Genomic DNA, 20,080 nt, shown 5'->3' with positions numbered 1-20,080 from the left:
TTTAATTTGAAATAATTTAAAATGCTTAATTTGAAATTGTATGTGTGGCGGGTGCTACCAATAGAGCAAGATACGCGTACCCTCTTCGCGAACTCATGGTGTCTTTATTGATTTTCAGTGATCCAGTCAAAGAATTCACAGGGTTTTTCGCTCAATAGAATCTGTTTCGAGGGATACTCGAGACGATGATTTTCTGGCATTGAGGTTATGTATTTACATGTTTATTTTTAAGCGAAAACGAATGTTGTTTTCTTATCTACTTGCACCGAAATGTTGCAAAAGTGTAAACATAGCTAACATGTTATGACATCGCATTTAAAGTCCCTCATATTATGTGAATGTCAATCAAAGACCAGCGTAACGACAGCATATTAAAGTTCCCCGTAATTGTCGAATGTGACATAATAATATAATTGTTTATCAAAACGTCTTATCTCAACATGTCAATACGTCACCAAATGCTCATTGACATTTTTATATATAGATACATATTTCCTACAGACCATTCCTTAATTCTTATCTCTGACCTGAACGCGCCACCTGACCTACCTGCCTGCAAATCAGGCATTGTAGGTAGCGTATGCCAGTCACGATGAACATAGTCTACGTCGCTGTGGTGCTAGCGTCGTTGATGCAGTTGTCATCAGCGTTAGAGTGTGTCAGCTGTGAGAACGCCACCTGCATACCCCCACCCCCGACATGTGAGATTGGTCAGCGGCCGTGCTCCTGTTGTTTGGAATGCAGAGTTGGACTTGGAGGTGAATGTGGACCATTCTCAGTCGAGTAGGTCAAGTCGTATTTCTATATTCTTATTCAAACGAGTATTTTATAAGTGTTTGAGATAACACATTAAACCATAATTTTGTCATCTTCTAAGTATAATCTAATAACTCATTATTGGTCATCAGCCATTTAACCAATATTAGGGAACCATGAACTTTACATTTGCCAGAAACAGATGATCGTGGATTCCAATCCATGATTGGCGCTGATATGTTGGCTGGTTTGTCTGTACCACAGCCGTTCTCGTGGGTTTTACCAAACCGGTAAATGTCTAAGACCTGCATCACTTTGGGCTTTCTTCCCACATTAAACTGACACGCGACTCAAATGATGTTCAAATATGCAAAAGCGACAAAAACCATTTCTATAGTCATAAGACATTTCTGCTAAAAGCAAAGTGACGTTGAAACCAAAGTTTTATCTCTATTGTGGAAATATATACAGAATAAAATACATGCATTTTTATTAAGGTCGTGTAAAGTTTATGATAATCACTTCTTATCTATGCCAATAACAGTACTGACCAACGTATAAATCTGTGGAAATGTATGAGTAAACGTAAGCACCAAAAATAAAAAAAGTCGTTAATGGGAAACGAGATATAAAAATGGTGTCAACCATTTGGAAACGTTAAAGGTGTGTCAGGCGACCTCTATCCTTTAGCAGATAATGTATATTGCATAATAATCTAGTTAAAGATAGAGCCTGATAAAGAAGTACAAATGGGAATATATGTTGACTTACTACACGTGATAAATCAACCGAACAGACGTCAAACTTATGCCGACATCAAAACGTTGCACAAACTTGTCCTTCAACACCAATCAAAACTTTTGTGGGGCACGTGTGGCCCAGTCGTCTAAAGCGCCGAAATTCGCTGGGCAGAGTTGCGTCCCCTGGTGACGCCAGAAACCTATGTTTGTGGGTTCGGATCACGAGTCGCCCCGATTATGTTTCTAGGTTTGTTAGTACCATACCTATGCTCGTGGGTTTCACCGAAGTGGTAAACGTCAGAAACATGCATCACTTCGGGCTTTCCTCCTACATCAAGCTGACAGCTGTGATATACCTGGAATAAGGTATATCAGGATTGTTCATTTTCGTTTCAGGGCAACACAGGCCTTGTACAATCTCGTTTTTCTTTGTGATTATGTCCTTCTTGTAGATGTAATGCCAATTTAGTGTGTCTGACTAACAACGGCGCCTACAACGGTCGTCCCCCCTACTGGACCGGTCTCGTGGGGAAATGCATACTACCCTCGGGCCTCCTTCCATCTACTGCAACACCGTCACAAATCATACCAACGTTGCCAAAGTTATTGACAAAGGTAAGTAATTCAACTGACGTCTTGTTTCACACTTGCTTTGATATAAGGACGAAGTCACCCATTTCGCGAACACCTGGTGTTCCGTGATAAATAATCAACGTCAAAGATATCATAGATGATCAAAGAACTTACTTTTCCATCTTGGCATACTGGATCATTGTCCAGGGAATAATAGCAATACATCAGATATTTGAAATAGCGACTGGTTGTCATCAGTTATAATACTATGAAAGATAATCAAATAATAAATATGAATCTATACTCTTAAAGATTGTTTTGAATGTTTTTAAGGCTGAAGAATACTGAACAAAAAACTAAGGATTCACGAATATTTTGCGGGATATTTGTTGAGTGAAGACGGAGCACACACGTTCATATACAATATCCCCAAAACTATTCATGATCGCTGTTTATTTTGTCCAGTATAACAGAAACGTGACTTAACAATTCACTCCCTTTAGAGGATACCCAAATGTGGACATAGATGTGATTATGTCATCATCTTCTTTCAGAATGCCGGCTAGTGGGAAAGAAAACAATCCTTCTATTTTTAAACATGTTTGTATATGGTGAAAGATTAAAGAGAATGCTCTAATACCAGCGTGACTTCAGGTTTTCCTACCTTATTTATCAAAATGACATACTGGTCTAAGCGGCTTTAAACCCAACTCACAACACATCACAAGATGTAACCAAATGCTTCAACCACAAATACTAAGTTAGAGGATCATGTGAACTTATTTGAAGTGTCAGGGGACCACAAGAACTTATTTGTAGTGTCAGGGGACCACAAGAACTTATTTGTAGTGTCGGGGGACCACAAGAACCTATTTGTAGTGTCAGGGGACCACAAGAACTTATTTGAAGTGTCAGGGGACCACAAGAACTTATTTGTAGTGTCAGGGGACCACAAGAACTTATTTGTAGTGTCAGGGGACCTCAAGAACTTATTTGTAGTGTCAGGGGACCACAAGAACATATTTCTACAGTCAGAGGATCATGTGAACTTATTTCTAGAGTCAGAGGATAATGTGAACTTATTTGTAGTGTCAGGGGACCACAAGAACTTATTTATAGTGTCAGGGGACCACAAGAACTTATTTCTACAGTCAGAGGATCATGTGAACTTATTTCTAGAGTCAGAGGATAATGTGAACTTATTTGTAGTGTCAGGGGACCACAAGAACTTATGTCTAGAGTCAGAGGATCATGTGAACTTATTTCTAGAGTCAGAGGATAATGTGAACTTATTTCTAGAGTCAGAGGACCATGTAATCTGAAATCTGCTGTCAGGCCGTAGGTACACTATATATGAAGAACGTTACGTGGATATATATGTTTAACATATGCGCGACATCTTCCAAATGTATATGGGGGCGGTCGGGTAGCCTAGCGTTTGCTCGTCACGCCGAAGACTCGGGTTCGATTCCCGACATGGGTACAATGTGCGAAGCCCATTTCTGGTGTCCCCCGCCGTGATATTGCTGGAATATTGCTAAAAGCGGCGTAAAACCATACTCACTCACTCACCCAAATGTATATGACAATTTTATGTGCCACCACATGCGCGTCGATAGGGAAGAAGCGGTCATAAAATCTGGGACACACACTATGCACTTCATGGCTTGCTGTCGTTCAATGTTTGAAGACGATTAAATGCGTATAGATTGAGTGAGTGAGTATGGTTTTTCGCCGCGTTTTTTAGCTGCTGCCATGGTACCAAAACGTGGCAAGTGTTTATCAGGCACAATCTGAGTACATGTGCATGGTAACCTTATGTAGATTGGTAGTCAAAACACAAGAATAATACGATAAAGGTTTCATATTCTTTATTCGCAGTAGTCACATCCCAGAATGCTTCCCCTGCAACAAAAGATGAATGAAAACAGGTTCGATAATTTTCGAAAACAGGTTCGATAATGTGATAAGAATAAGGACAGAAGTGATTCATGTTGTTTTCCCCCGCAGTCATGTCCCGGTGATATTCCAGACGGCCCATACTATGGATTGGACCGGACACACCAGTGATTCCGGTTCATTTCCATCATCACCAGCATGTAGATGAGCCATTTTCCTAGACCCTACATCCTACAGTGTTATCTCTAGCAGGACCGCCAGCGTGGTCTAGTGGTAGAGCGTCCGCCGGGAGAGCGGAAGGTTCGGGGTTCGATCCCCGGCCGCGTCATACCAAAAGACGTTAAAAGATGGTTCTTGTTGTTACCCTGTCTGGCACTCGTTTTAAGGGACTAAAACAAGGACTGGTCGGCCCAGAGTCAGTATACTGTGTCTGAGTGGGGTATTCATGTTAAACTGCGGCATGGTATCTCAGTGAGCTAGCACTATAAATCGGCATCAGTCCGGATTAGAGTGAGTGAGTTAAAATTTTACGTCACATCGGCAATATTTCAGCCATATAGTGACATTCCGGATTAGAGCAAGCAGCCACACACACAGATACACACGTGCATGTAGGTCGCTATGTAAGTGCAATAAACGCGACGTTAAACCCCATTTCACCTCACCACCTTATCTCTAGCAATGATTAAGGTATCCTTAGGGCCCTTAGATGTCTTTGGCAGACAATTGTTAGACACCAGGCAATCCAGTGATTGACAACATGAGCATCGATCCACGCAATTAGGATACGATTACATGAATCAACCAAGTCAGCGGGCTGACCCTCCGATCCCGTTAGTCGCCTCTTACGACAAGCATAGTCACCTTTTACGGCAAGCATGGGTTGCTGTTCAGCCTGTTCTACCCCGGATCTTCACGGGTCTGTAACGAGTACCGCCAATGAGTACCACCAGTACACTTATATGAAGATACTTACAAACATCTATCCTGTCATCAGGGAGTTGTAGTGATGTCGATCTGCGCGCACAACCCCGTGAAATTGAGCCACAACGGAGGGTTCTGGTACGCTTCTATTTTACCCGGACTTTTCTTCGTGCACCAGAGAGCCTTCTCACAGCTGAAAGGTAAAAACGGGACAAATGAAAATCAGATTTATGGACGTTGTTCCGGTGATTTTCACAGCGTATACACCTTCTGTTTTATAGCACGCTTCATTAGACAGATTACATAGTGTTCGACCTTGTGTGCCACCTTACACCACTGTGGGGAGTGCGATGTTTTTTAGGCCTATCTCAGCAACATTACACCGATATCCAGCCTTGAAGGAGTGAGTGAGTGAGTGAGCGTCCTTTTGATAGGCGTCAAACGCTGTAATATCTATACAATGTATATATGCTGCGTATACCATCATAGGATCGATCGAACATGTTCATTCGTTTATTTTGGTTTTTACTATTCGTGTATTCGTTTATAGATTCGTTGTGAAATATAATAATTCAATGCATCTATGTAAAAGTAAAGGATCACTGGATGGATACACACGCTTAGAGAAACGTTGCTGTAGTGGGGTGAATTATATATCGAGTGAAAATCCGAGGTGCAATCTGTATTTTTATATCAGTTTTTCAATTCATACCTCAATGAACCGATGAATTAAATTCGACAACGAAAACATGTGTTAACTTTAATAGTTTAATCAAAAACAGTTATATAAATCAAACGAGACAAAAATGTCGAGGTTGATAAGCATGCTAGGCATAGGAATACATACTGTGGCGTGACTCGAATCGGGTGATTGTTTAATTTATGCACATAACTTGACACGCCCACACAATCAGTAGCCAATCAAGGGAGAGAAGGATCAAAACAAAGTTCATAGGCACAAAGAACTGCAACAGTCGCAAACCGGAACACATGTGTCCGGGAGAAGGCGGCTGTTTCAAATGATATATTCCATTACAGCCAGATTCAAACATTAGTTCCCTGAGACACAGATTGAAAAAAGGGGTTAGAAATCTAACCCGAACACATGAAATTTATGGAAAAAACAACGACAGGCGAGCGAGCTTTCATTCCTATTCGGCCTTCAGCCTCAAAGGGTAGATTTGACCTTGAACATGCATGAATTTCGCTAAAAGGTCCTGTGCATGACGATACAGTTTAGCAGAAAGGGAATTCCCTCGACGGTAATATTGTAATTCCCGACATTCTGTAGTAATAAAGTATTCCTTTCGTTGGGCTTTGCTTATTTTTTTACATTCATTGTGAAATGAATGCAATAACAACTCATTTAATTCGAATGCAGGAATTACAATGAACATAACGAAAATTTAATTATTGGGCAGTGTTTGGAACAATGTCATTTGGAAGCCATCGTCCTAGCGATGATTGGTAAAAACCAAATAGTAGTCATCGTCCTGTCTGACCATGAGTACTTTACGGAATTTCATTTATATATACTACTTAAAAGAAGTTAAGGACCACCCGAGTCTTTCATATTACTACTATTAATAGTTCATCTGTCATGGTATGAACAATAGAAACGTGAAAGAATCAGGAGGCCCTTAACTTCTTTTGAGTAGTATGTATAAACTCTACAAACCTTTGTGTGAAACTTCCACAGGGATCGCCGACCTTCAAGGAACACTCGGAACAACAGCCACATGGTCGGAAGGAGAACTCATCACACACTAGTGATGGACAAGTCTGGTCACACTCTACACACGTAAGGGCATTTGTAGACACTGCCAGACTGAGCAGGATCAGAACAACTTCCAACTTCATAATGGAAGAGAGATGATGCTGCTTGTGGTGGTTCCCCTGCATGTGATACTTGTCTGGTAGTCCCATGAAGACGAGTCAGCTTTATACATCTGTCCAAAGCTGGAGGGCAAAGTTCGTTGCATTTTTAACTCACAAATGTAGAGGATTTTGTCATGTTGTCACTTAAGGTTCGCGTTTACTTGATGTTTCATACTTAAACTGAATGACGTGAGACATTTGTCCTGATGGAGCGGGTAGCTTATGTTATACTGTGATTTGATAGACATGCACGAAGAGCGTGGGTGACGGTAACCAAAAACACAAATATACTGAACAAGAAAAGTTCCTAGATTTAATGCAAAGTTATGTTTTTTACCAAATCTGAAACAATTTCGGTTTGTAAAAGATAAAAGACTCCTGTAAGTGTTCAAATGGTTTAATTTGCCATACTGACTTCAGAAAATGCGTGATTTCATAAAAAAAACATGAACATGCCAAAATGTCAATTTACAAATCATTAGCGTGTGTGTCCACCTCTGGTTGCGATGCAAGCAAAGCAAGGAACACATCTCCGTCTCATGGAATGGACCAGGCGTCGCACAAAGTCCTGTGGGATATCTGTCCATATCTGCTGGAGCATGTTTCAAACTTCCTGGAGTGTCTGTGGATCACGTGGTTGACGTCGAAGGCGCCGATCCATCTCATCCCACATGTGCTCGATTGGTGAGAGATCAGGGGAGCGATCCGGCCAGGGGATGACATTCACGTTGTTTTGTTGAAGAGAGTCTTGAACAAGTCGAGCAATATGAGGCCGGGCGTTGTCATGTTGCAAGGTAATGCCTGGGCCATGACGACGCAAAAACGGTAGAACAACAGGGCCGATGATCTTGTCGCGGTAGCGCTGTCCATTGAGATTTCCCTCTACCACTATCACTGTCAGTGAATAGAACTTGTCTCCACTGCATGGCCATCCAGTGTAGACGCCGTCTGCACCACTGAAGATGTGCTTGACGGTGGTTTCCTGTCAAAATGGGACGTCTGGCGGGTCTTCTGGCGACAATCCCGGTTTATGAAGATATTCGTCGAAGGCCAGGGATGCTTCTTGCAGTCACTGTTGCTGGCTGGAATCGATTTCGTAGGTGTGTTGTTCGAATCCAGTTGTCTTGTCGATTATTGGTTACGCGTGGCATGTCACTCCGAGGATGGTCTGTGACTGCATTCGTCTGTTGCCAGCGTTGCCATAAACACCAAATGGTGTTTATGTGGACGTTAAATTCTCTTGCAACATCACGTTGACTTGATCCTGCTTCAAGCATACCAATGGCTCGCAAAAATCTCATGGCTCGCGTGGCATTTCGTTATGCTGAATAATTGCTTGATTTTGTTGTTTTTCTGAGTGGTTGTCAGCACGATGCTAAACAATGCAGATGGAATCCCGTTAACGCACATGTTTTTATACCCATTCTTGGGTAGTGAAATGCATGGGGCTTGCATAAAAGTCAAGTTTTGCATGGAATGCATGCTTTTCTGTAGCAGTTGCGTTTTTGTGACTTGATTCCATACATGTACTACAATATTGAAAACCAAACTTTACTTGTTTAAAAAATACACTAAAATATTGGTGTCACAGGAACCTTTGTTGTTGAGTATATGTATTCAGGCATTCGGGTATTTTTGTGATGCATTCGGGGAAATTTGCACTTTTGAAATGCATGTTCATGAAATTACAATTAGAGCGAGCAACATATGATTTAGCTGAACTCCAGATAGATTAATTTGGGGAAGACAATTTCAGTCTGCTATTACAACACGGTGATTATATACAGTTCACACACGGAACGTTCACGGGATTTGCCATATCGCCAGTCTGTATTGTTTCCAAAGGATGACAAAAGTGCTGAAAAGTATGCAGAGGCTACCAACCAGATGGCGGTGGGCTGAATCCTTAAGATCTTTATTAAAGATCATAGACTGAGACTTTGCAGATATATTTCTGTTTCACTATTGATTGAACAAAATGCAAACCCAAATTTGTTGACATTTTGTTTGGGTTTCCGGAATGTTTCCCGTCCGAATTCAAAGTGAGAAGATATCCGGAAAATTTACGGAAAACGAAAACCTGACTTTTCATATATGTACCAGTAATGGACGTCGGCGACTTTGGTCATGTAATGCTTTTGTGCCTTCTGTTATCAAGAACGCAAAGAAATAGCCACGTTGTTGTGTGGTTGGCTTGATTAATTCTGGGATATTTTCAACGTTAAGTTAAAAGGTCTTTATAAAGTTTTATTCTCAAGACCTACAAAGAATTGAACCTTAGGGTGAAAGTAAATGTAGTTTAACGTTAGATCACATCGCATTATGTTCACGTTCACAGAATAAAGCGAGCAAAATTGCTCCGTTTTATTGTCTCCATGATACGTTTTAACATTATTTCCTGAAATTAGAAAGACAAAAGAAGAGGTCGTGTTTATGGTATTTAAACAACTTGTTTTCAGAAATCAAATAGCCAAGTTACGAAACATTATGCGAATGATAAGAATAATCAGTTGCCCTATGTCATGAGGTCAAAGGTCAGTGGGACTCAAACCAAGTTTGGTATATAACTTATATTGGTATGTAATGCAAATAATATTTTTGGTGAGGTGAGGTAAGGTAAAATGGGGTTCAACGCACCAGATTAAGGCACCTACGTGCATTCACGTGTCTTTGAGCGCGCGTGAGTGTTTGCGTGTGTGGCTGCTTGTACTAGTCCGGACTAATGCCGATTTTATAGTGCTAGCCACGTCGCGTCCAAGTTATTGCACTTATATAGCGACGTGCATGTACGTGTGTGTGTGGCTGCTTGTACTAGTCCGGACTAATGCCGATTTTATAGTGCTAGCCACGTCGCGTCCAAGATTATTGCACTTATATAGCGACGTGCATGCACGTGTGTGTGTGGCTGCTTGTACTAGTCCGGACTAATGCCGATTTTATAGTGCTAGCCACGTCGCGTCCAAGATTATTGCACTTATATAGCGACGTGCATGTACGTGTGTGTGTGGCTGCTTGTACTAGTCCGGACTAATGCCGATTTTATAGTGCTAGCCACGTCGCGTCCAAGATTATTGCACTTATATAGCGACGTGCATGTACGTGTGTGTGTGGCTGCTTGTACTAGTCCGGACTAATGCCGATTTTATAGTGCTAGCCACGTCGCGTCCAAGATTATTGCACTTATATAGCGACGTGCATGTACGTGTGTGTGTGGCTGCTTGTACTAGTCCGGACTAATGCCGACTTTATAGTGCTAGCCAACTGAGATACCATGCCGCAGTTTAACATGAATATCCCACTCGGACACAGTATACTGACTCCGTCAACAACTTTATTATGGAAGACATGTACTTTATGCCAGAGTGGGTACTTGACACACTGATCTCGAGCCTCGCGTGAAAGATAGACATCCGTCTCCAGCCGGAAGTGTGTCAACAATGGCACTTTTAATGTCCTATAATGTATGCGTTTTATGATAATGAATTAATCTTGATTAAAAAATACAAAATTTAAGTGACATTTACCATATATTTTGTCTTTCTCTATTAGACATTTTACCTCATATATTTGACACATGTCGACCCATTTCTTTGTGATGCATAGGTAAATGGGTGTATAGTCACAAGCACTATTTTACAGCAGTTTACCTGATTATTAATACCGGAAACTTGATACATACAGAGTGCGGTCTTTCATGTTTGAAATCATTAACCTTTGTCTGTTTGGTTTTGTACGCTGCTGACAGCAATATTCAAGCTGTTGCACGGCTTAATTCATTAGTGAGTGAGTGAGGTTTCGCGCCGCTTTTAGCAATATTCCAGCTATAACACGGCAGAAATAGGCTTCACACATTTCACCCATGTGGGGAATGGAACCCGGGCCTTTGGCTTGACGAGCGAACGCTTTATCCACTAGGCTACCCCACCGCCCCCTAATTCATTACAATGATTGACTTAACATTTCATTTACACGTATCTCACGGTTGTCTAGTCTCTGACATGAAAATATACTGAAAAAGACATTTGTTTAATTTTAGTTATAAAACACAATGAAAAGGAGCCCAGAGATTTTCTTCATACTGCAGTAATCTAGACTTGCGAAATATTATAGACTTGCATGGGCTGTATTGGATATATTTGTTTCAGGGTCTGTATGACAGGCTGTTAGTCGGTTTGATGATGGAGGAAAGCCGGAAGTGATGCAGGACTTATCAGAAAGACAAATGTGGGATTCGTGCCAATACGATTTCTGACACAGTCAAAGGACGAAACAGCAAATTTCGATGCCGTAGACGGCTGGACCTACCATGAACCAGCTACTCATATGACTTGTATACCAGACTGCACTTCGAATGCGTTCTTGCGTCATGACAGGTACATAACGGCGACAATGTTCAACTATATTACGGTATCTTACTTCCCCAACTAGGGGGCGGCGGGGTAGCCCAGTGGTTTAGGCGTTCGCTCGTTACGCCGAAGACCCCGGTTGGATTCCTCACATGGGTAAAATGTGTGAAGCCAATGATGGGTGTCCCCCGCCGTGATATTGCTAACAGCGCCGTTGATAAAAGTGGCACTCGGCAAGCCTCGGACTTTTTCCACTTTTATCAACTCGTGTTGATATATTTGATATCAAAAGACACTCGGGTGAGATTCTCTAATTGTCCTTGACTGAAAAGGCGTTAGTGTGACGTTGATCTTCGCTCATGATTACAAGAAGAGTCTTTACATATGTGAAATGTGTGTTTAGTTGTGTTGGTGTGTAATATTTCTCTGTACAATTAATGAAAAATAGTTTTCACACCAGTTATAACAAGTCATCGATAGAGCAGTACAATTGACGAAATCCTTCCTAGAGAACGTGAATCGAGAGGACACCAAGGCAATGTGATGACTATGAATCAAGTAGCCATACACGCGGTGACACTGGTGGTGAGTGGCGGCCCCTTGCAGAACACCATCTCCAATCATTTCCAATCCTTGGGGGACAGGGTTTTTTTTATTTAAGACGGGGTATATTTTGGGTCTCTGCTACGAGGCGTACAGTTTTTTTCTCTAAAAGGACTCGCGCAATGTTTATCCTTTTCGCGAATGCCTGGCGTCATTAATGATGTTCAGTGATCCATCCATGTAAAGTTCGTCGCTGTTTTCCTTTTTACGCCCAGTGGTATCTGTGTCGGCAGATAATTAAGACGCACTATTATCTGGCGTTGACGTTTCATATGAAAAACACATTCCCGTCGGATATCACAGCCAAACAATAGGTTGTTTTTTTTCAAATCGGAATGTCTTTTTGAGAGTACTTTCGGGAACAAGTTATCTTTTCATTTATTAAACACTCACTCACTCACTCACTCACTCACTCACTCACCCACCCACCCACGCACACACTCACTCACTCACCCATCCACCAACCCACCCACCCACTCACTCACTCAGCATAATGTTCCTGTGTTTGACAGCTCTCACGACTTTATCAGTACATGCCTGTGTTAGTGAATGCTGTTGAGTGACGCAGGGCTTATCCAGCAGTATCACCGCCGCCTGTGAACAATACTCAAGTCTGGACCAGTAACAGAAACGCCACAGAGGAGCCTGTTAACCCGACACACATTGAAGTCTGCCCTTCCGAAAAGCATGTCGTACCGGTGACTTATTTGATTAGGAATACCAACAATATTACGAAAAGAAACAAACAAGAAAAACGTGAAGCGTATACATAAAATACATTTCACATGTATGTATTACTACATGTATATCATGCGGCTGCGTGAAATAGTCCCCGTTGTCAGGTGGCTTGTTCCCTTCACGTGATAAGTGTCTGTTTCTGAAAAAAAAATACATTATCCTGATATTGTACCCTTGATAGGACCAAACACAAACTAGAAATCAGGAGTTCAAGAAACCAAATAATAAAAATATATTTGTCCCTCCTCTTCAGCCTTCACTATGAAGTTGAATAAAACTGAAACTACATCACCTACTTAAACACGCTTCGACGTTTTACATTTGGTTCGAAATTCTCTGTTCTGTTGAGATCAAGTCCAGTCATTTCAGGCAAAGCAAAATGACTGAAAACGACATCTAAACCTAGGTACATCGTAAGCATCGCGAAGTTTTGACATTTTTCAAATTCACCATTCATGATATTTATTTCGTATGTGCTATACAATCTAAATTATCGGATCTTAACTCGGAGGATTCAAATAGCACATTAGTGATCACGATTATCTATGATCATGATTTTACAAATCATACATATTTAAGCTACAAAATTCAGAGTTCCGAGAACATTCAAAGAATGGCTAGCATATGAATACAATGAATATCAACCTATACGTTGTAGAGATACCAGAGTGCTTGAAATGTGGCGATTCACTAGCTCGGACTGTGACGTCATTTCACTGTGTTGAATGCTGTGACATCACTATAGCGATGCGCGATGTACAGCTAAAACTTGACCTTCAAGATGGTCCTCTAAACGTAACGTGAACGGTTCAGTGTCTCACATATGCGAGCAAAGTTTATTGATGTAAAAGTCAATGTTTGAGTTCTAGTATATACTAGCCTTTTTATCGTAGGCTATTATCGTTGTTTCTTTGTTCCATCTCAAATCAATGAAATCTTCCCATAATTCTTCACACATCTTTACTAACACCAGGTGAGGTGAAATGGGGTTTAACGTCGCGTCCAAGATTATTGCACTTATATAGCGACGTGCATGCACGTGTGTGTGTGTGTGTGTGTGTGTGTGTGTGTGTGTGTGTGTGTGTGTGTGTGTGTGTGTGTGTGTGTTTGTGTGTGTGGCTGCTTGTACTAGACCGGACTGATGCTGATTTATAGTGCTAGCTCACTGAGATACCATGCCGCAGTTTAACATGAATACCCCACTCACACACAGTATACTGACTCCGAGCCGGCCAGTCCTTGTCATAGCCCATTGATGCCCATCGCCAGACAGGGTAGCAACAAGTACCATCTTTAAACGTCTTTTGGTATGACGCGGCCGGGGATCGAACTCCGGACCTTCCGCTCTCCGGGCGGACGCTCTACCACTAGACCACGGAGGCGGTCTTTGCTAACACCAAAGAGTGCGCCTCTAACTTTTGTCATAACTCCGGAAACGGAACATATTTCTACATTGAAAACCTGCTACACGCTTACAGCTTCTTGTGTCTAAGGCGCTGCAGTTCGCTGTGGAGAATCGTGTCCCTGACATGTGCCCAAGGTTCTGAGTTCGTATTGCTTTTTTCATTTGCCACCACCATACCCAAGATCGTGGGTTTCAGCAGAGTGGTTACTGTTACGTACAGAACCTTCATCACTTCGGGCTTTTCTTCCACATCAAACTATACACGCCGTCATGTAACTGACATACTGCTAAATGAGGCGAAAAACCCAACTCATTCACTCATCAATGACCACTTACGTTGATCTACACAGACCAGGGGAGTTTTAGCTTGTACAGACGTCGACCTTGGCGCACACGCCCTTGAAAAAGAGATGCCATGGCGGGTCTTTATAAGCTGCTAACTTGTTCCCATTTTTCTTCAAGCACCACAGGCCAAACTGGCAACTGGAAAATATACCTTGCCATTTACAGATGGGCTTCAGTGTATTGTTTGTGCATGATAGATATAAACTGACGGCCAAAAGAAACTTTGCCATTTTAAAAATGAAATTGCAAAACTTTATAACACGAGTTCAAACAATGCAAAGCACATCGCCCAACCACAACAATGCTCTATGCAGGAAGTGATACGTAGAATATGCGAAAACATATAAAACACGTGCCGCTTGTGCAGCCGAAATTACATGTGCAATAAAGGTATGATTCAGACGGCATGTTGTCAGACACTCACAGCCACTCTGAAAAAACACTACACAAATGCCACGACTGACATCCGAACAACGCGAGCGGGCCCTGGGTATGATACAGAGGGGAGCCACCTATGCCCACATTGCTAGAACTTTTGGTAGCTCCCGTGTTGTTGTAACTAACTTGATGCAGACATCGGACAGGCCACGAACAGGCAAACCCTGGGTAACTACGCTCAATGAAGACCGGTACTTGCGTAGTTTAGAAATCGATTCCTGCAGCTGACACTGGCGTCATCAGCGACGAATGCCTTCGGGAATAAGGTTAGTCAACACACAATGGCCAGGCGACTCAAAACTCAAGGAATTAGGGTTTACACACCTCACAGGGGACAGTTATAGTACTGGGGTGTGGGGAGGAACTACAGCAGCTGCCACGTGGTGTCCTTTATCAGCATTACAAATCCATGCCCCATACTGTCCGAATCGTTCAGAACTTCCTTGCAGTCTTCAATACCAACGTCACTCTCCCCAGACATGTCCCATAGAACACCTCTGGGATGTTATAGGTCGTCCTATTCGACAGTGACCACTTCCTCAAGCCAAAAACGACAAGAACTGATCCAGGCTCTCTGCAAAGAATGGCGACGTATCCCACATGATGTCTTTTTGTGGTGCGCCAGACCGTTTTTGCGTATAGCAGGGGGTGGTCATACACGCTATTAATTTGACGTGTCATTGAACTTTAGCGATTTTAGATGCGTGTGCCATTTGTCCACTACGTTGAACGCCTGTTTTTGCTACCCAACCTCAATTCGGGCAACTATCATGCCAATATCGGATGCTGTATGACTGCCATTTGTAACCGTTGATGTCACTGAGATTTTGATTTTTTTTCAATACATTGTACTTCATGCATCTATCTTTTGTGTTTTTTTAAACCAAAGTGAGTTAAAACTAGGGTAAACATTATTTTGGCCGTCTGTTTATGTACCTGAACATGCTGACTGACAAATTGGGGAAGGGTTTTTTGGGGGGAAAGCTAGATCTGGTAAAGTGTGTGTGGAGACACAGTTCTGGGCGTAGTATTGTGTCCCTTGGTCGTGTCAGGATATCTTGGTCCCGGGTCCGAATCCAAGAGTCGCACCGATGGAAAATATGTGTTTGTCAGTACCCTAACCATCAATGTGTTTCCCCGAAGTTGTAATATCTGAGGACCGCCTCCGTGGTTTAGTGGTAGAGCGTCCGACCGAAGAGCGGAAGGTCCGGGGTCATACCAAAAGACCCTAAAAGATGGTACTTGTTGTTACCCTGTCTGGCGCTCGGCATTAAGGGGCTAAAACAAGGACTGGTCGGCTCGGAGTCAGTATACTGTTTCTGAGTGGGGTATTCATGTTAAACTGCGGCATGGTATATCAGTGAGCTAGCACTAAAATCGGCATCAGTCCGGACTAGTACAAGCAGCCAAACAAACACACACACGTACATGCACGTCGCTATGTAAGTGCAATAACCTTGGACGCGACGTTAAACACCATTTCACCTCACCTGTAATAACTTAGTTGTGCGTCAGTTCAGGATTTGCTTCACGCCTTAATATAACTACTGTTAAGAGAGGTGTTGAACCAATCCCCGGGTAGGCCTGCTATTTGTGCACGAAATATGTCGGTGTACAGCTAATCTTCTTTTCGATGAAATAATCATACTTTCCATGGCTAAATAGGGGTTATGATTAATCAATTTAAGTCTTTCAGACAGTGTACATTCTACAAAAACATAACTACCTTTGTGTAAAGCTTCCGCATGGTTGTCCAATCTCCAGGGGGCACAGTGGGCAACACCCACAGGGCTTGTACACGTATTCCGATGGTTTGCATGGTGGATAGGCTGCCGGGCAAGCAACATGTTCACAACTTAGACATGACAGAGCATAGGAATACCCGACGAGACACAGGAGCACCAAGGCAGCCAACATCATCCTGCAAACCGTCTGACACTTGACTACAACTATCAGCTGTAATCGTCGCAGTATTAATACAGCCACACGGGCACCTGCTTCGTTTTATATGGGTGTCGCGGATGTCTGAAACTCATGTGACATGTTTAACGCTTACAAATGCACATTTCTAAACGAAAAAAGGTCTCGAGGCATATTTACGGTTAGAGCATGTTGTCACTTTCTCGTAAACTGGGCGGCAAAAGAAAGTATAGGTCGAGTTCCATGTTCGATAAAAAAAATAGCAAGAAGAGGTTTTGTTGTGAATTATAATATAATCTAGGGAGGGGTAACAAATGATTGATCAACCACACTTTGAATGAAATTGTGCAATCACAGGTAATGTAAGCTAAAGGTAAACAATGGTGGGGTAAGAAAGTTCATTTTCAAAAGTAGTCTGAAATGTCACCAAAAAATTGTCAGACACACTACAAGTTCACTGTCGACACAGTTGCCTTCAATAACATGTATGACCTCCAGCTGCCTTAATGCATGCTGTAATACGGCGCCTCATCGATGACGTCAGTCTTCTGATGACGTGGACTGGAATCCGTTGCCACTCATCTCTCAGGGCCTGCTGTAATTCTTGTCTGTTGACGGGAGGCTGATGGCGTGCTCTAATCTGCCTGTCAAGATGGTCCCACAGATGTTCAATAGGAATCATATCGGGTGAGTGGGCAGGCCAGGGCAAAACGTCAACGTCCTGCTGGTTTAGAAAGTTCTGAGTCAGTCTTGCAGTATGGGGCCTGGCATTGTCGTGTTGAAACAATGTCCCCTGCTGTTGGTTGTGTAAGAACGGAAGCACAACTGGCTGCAACACTTGGTCTCTGAACTGCACAGCGTTCAGATTTCCCTGTATAATCACCAAATCAGTCTTCTGGTCTCCACAAATACCGCCCCACACCATGACACCTCCCCCGCCGAATGGATGGACCTCTCGAATATACGTTCCCCTCTGCGTCGATAAACTCGTTCTCTGACGTCATTTCGAAACAAGTGAAACCGAATTTCATCAGTAAACATCACTCGACGCCAATTTCTCACTTGCCAGCGTCGAACCTGCCTCGCCCATCGCAGTCCCAGGCGTCGACGTTGAGCAGTCAGTACCATTCCTCGGAAAGGACGATACGCTCGGATTCCAACAACACGAAGTCGTCGTAGTACTGTACGTTGGCTAATGGGATGTCCCAACGCTGTTGCTGCCGTCGCCGTTACGAATCTGTTTCGCAGGTGAATGAGCCGTATCTGACCATATTCCAGTGGTGTTGTCACTCGGGGTCGTCAGGTTCTAGCCCCTGTCCTGTGTCCTCCCTGTCTGTCTGTACCGTTGAATCAGTCTGGCTACTGTCAATGGTGTACAACCAAGCCTTCTGGCAATTTGGACCTGCGTTGCCCCCATTTCGGCCATACCGATGGCTCTCTCTGTCTCTCTCTGGGCAGTCATATTCCCAATACCCACATTCCACTAGTTAGGAAAGGAAAAAATTACAAATTGCCAACCTATACTTTCTTTTGCCGCTTAGTTTATTAAAATGCATAACATTTTAATAATGCGCCCATTCGTCAGTCGTCAGTCGTCAGTCGATGAGTCTGTCTGTCTTTTTGTTTGTTTGTTTGTTTGTTTGTTTGTTTGTTTGTTTGTTTGCAGATTAAAATAAAAAATGCAGCAAAGAGGGTTTGGGTGATCCTGGCACAGTCAGGATGGTTAGGCGCATCATCAGCTCAGGGCCCTTACCCCCTCTAAACGCAGCCCAGACAGCAAATGGGACTTCTCCAAGGAAGCGCTGCCTAGTCAAACCCACCCAGAACTTTACGGAGAATGTGAAGAATCCCCTACACTGCAGCCTTCTGCATTACCCAGATTGTCAGAAGGGCTGTATTCCTGGTAGCAGTCCTTGTTTTATCATATTAATGCTAACCGACAGGCCAGGAGAGCGAACCAACAACCTTCCGGTTTGCATTTTTCAGAGTGAAAAAATCGGTTACAAATATTATTGAAAAAAATAATATTCGTCCGGTTTTTCAAGAGAAAACAAATGCTTAGGGTCCTATGAAAATGTGTTGTGAAAAAGAAATTGTTTTCAGCGAAAGTGACAAGCGTCTTGAAGCATTATACAATGGCCGGTCCAAATTCCTGATAAAGGTCCTACATGACTTTTGCATACTTGCATCTTTAGTTTCGACCACCCGTGAAGATCCCGGGTAGAACAGGTCTTCAGCAACCCATTCTTGTGGTAAGAGGAGACTAACGGGATCGGATGATCAGCTCGCTGACTTGCTTGATGCATGACATCGTAACCCAATTGCATGGATTGATACTCATGATGTCACTGGATTGTCTGGTCCAGACTCGATTATTTACAGACCGCCGTCATAAAGCTGGAATATTGCCGAGTGCGGCGTTAAACAACAAAACTAAACTAAAAATGTAGTTGCGAGTCTGCGACATTCAATCACCAGATGCCCCCCATTAGCGGGGGATGTTGTTTTAAGTCTCTCTCTCTCTCTCTCTCTCTCTCTCTCTCTCTCTCTCTCTCTCTCTCTCTCTCTCTCTCTCTTTCTCTCTCTCTCTCTCTCTCTCTCTCTCTCTCTCTCTCTCTCACACACACACACACACACACACACCCACACACACACCACCCCACACCCCGGCTACGGCACTGGTCACAGTTAGCGCTATTCCACTTACATCACGACGACATATAAGTGTTTGAATCTGGATCAGGCAAACCAGAGGTTGCTACCATAGTAAACGATTCACTTGATGCCACCACTATACACAATCAACAGCCGACGGGTCGCGATGGGTATATTGTGTATCCTGTGAGGGAGCCTATGTTATCAGACTGTGGCACAGCCAGTAGGCGAGAGGTACAGAGGCAAGCACATAGGCTACATCACACCATATACCTCGAGGGACAGATAAACAGCCAATTTATCTTAACCGCATGATGTTTATTCATCTAAAATGTTTTCATGAGTTTCTATTTTCAACAGTATTCACCGACAGCTAGCAGATGACGTAAACACCCTCAGAGTTGTCGCCCTTGCATTACAATCGGATATGGTCGGTCAAGTTCGCTAAACACCACTTGATGTATGTTCAGTTTCGAGATAATGGAGACATAACGGGGTGTATGAGATATGTACCTTATCACTCAGCCGGGTACATGGGAAAATATAGCGAATTGAACAGTCAGTCAGAAACGAGTATTATGACCACTCGATCCTAGAAACGTAGCGAATGATTTGGCAATGGAAATAACTGGAATCTCCACAGGGTCAAATTGATTAAAATATCTGTGTGTCCATTGGTAGTCCCCTGGTGAACATAAGGGTTTTAACTGGTCTTCAGCAGTCTAGGATTGTCCGACAAACAGGATCCGGTTATCAGGCTCGCTAACTTGGATGAAGCATGCTATCTTATCCCAATTTCGTAGATCGATTTCCACGATTTCAATAAGTGAATTGTCTGGTCCCGGCTCGATTATTATCAG

The 20,080-nt window shown here is 42.8% G+C and overlaps 1 protein-coding gene across 1 annotated transcript; it reads left to right on the top strand.

Moving 5' to 3' along the window:
- The first annotated feature begins 539 nt into the window (after window positions 1–539).
- Window positions 540–2,711, top strand: LOC139445827 (serine protease HTRA1-like). Its single transcript, XM_071227055.1, has 3 exons — window positions 540–783; window positions 1,949–2,111; window positions 2,624–2,711. The coding sequence occupies exons 1-3, from the start codon at window positions 581–583 to the stop codon at window positions 2,633–2,635; spliced, it is 378 nt and encodes a 125-aa protein (XP_071083156.1). The 5' UTR covers window positions 540–580; the 3' UTR covers window positions 2,636–2,711.
- The last annotated feature ends 17,369 nt before the right edge of the window (window positions 2,712–20,080 follow it).

The sequence above is a fragment of the Haliotis cracherodii genome, unplaced genomic scaffold, assembly GCF_022045235.1.
Source record: "Haliotis cracherodii isolate W230 unplaced genomic scaffold, xgHalCrac1.p SCAF_6, whole genome shotgun sequence".
Lineage (NCBI taxonomy): Eukaryota > Metazoa > Mollusca > Gastropoda > Lepetellida > Haliotidae > Haliotis > Haliotis cracherodii.
This window is presented reverse-complemented; position numbering and strand designations above follow the sequence as displayed.

Coding starts and splice junctions, on each gene's coding strand:
- LOC139445827 (XM_071227055.1), top strand. CDS start 581: ATGCCAGTCACGATGAACATAGTCTACGTCGCTGTGGTGCTAGCGTCG. Junction 784..1,948: donor TGTGGACCATTCTCAGTCGA/GTAGGTCAAGTC, acceptor TCCTTCTTGTAG/ATGTAATGCCAATTTAGTGT.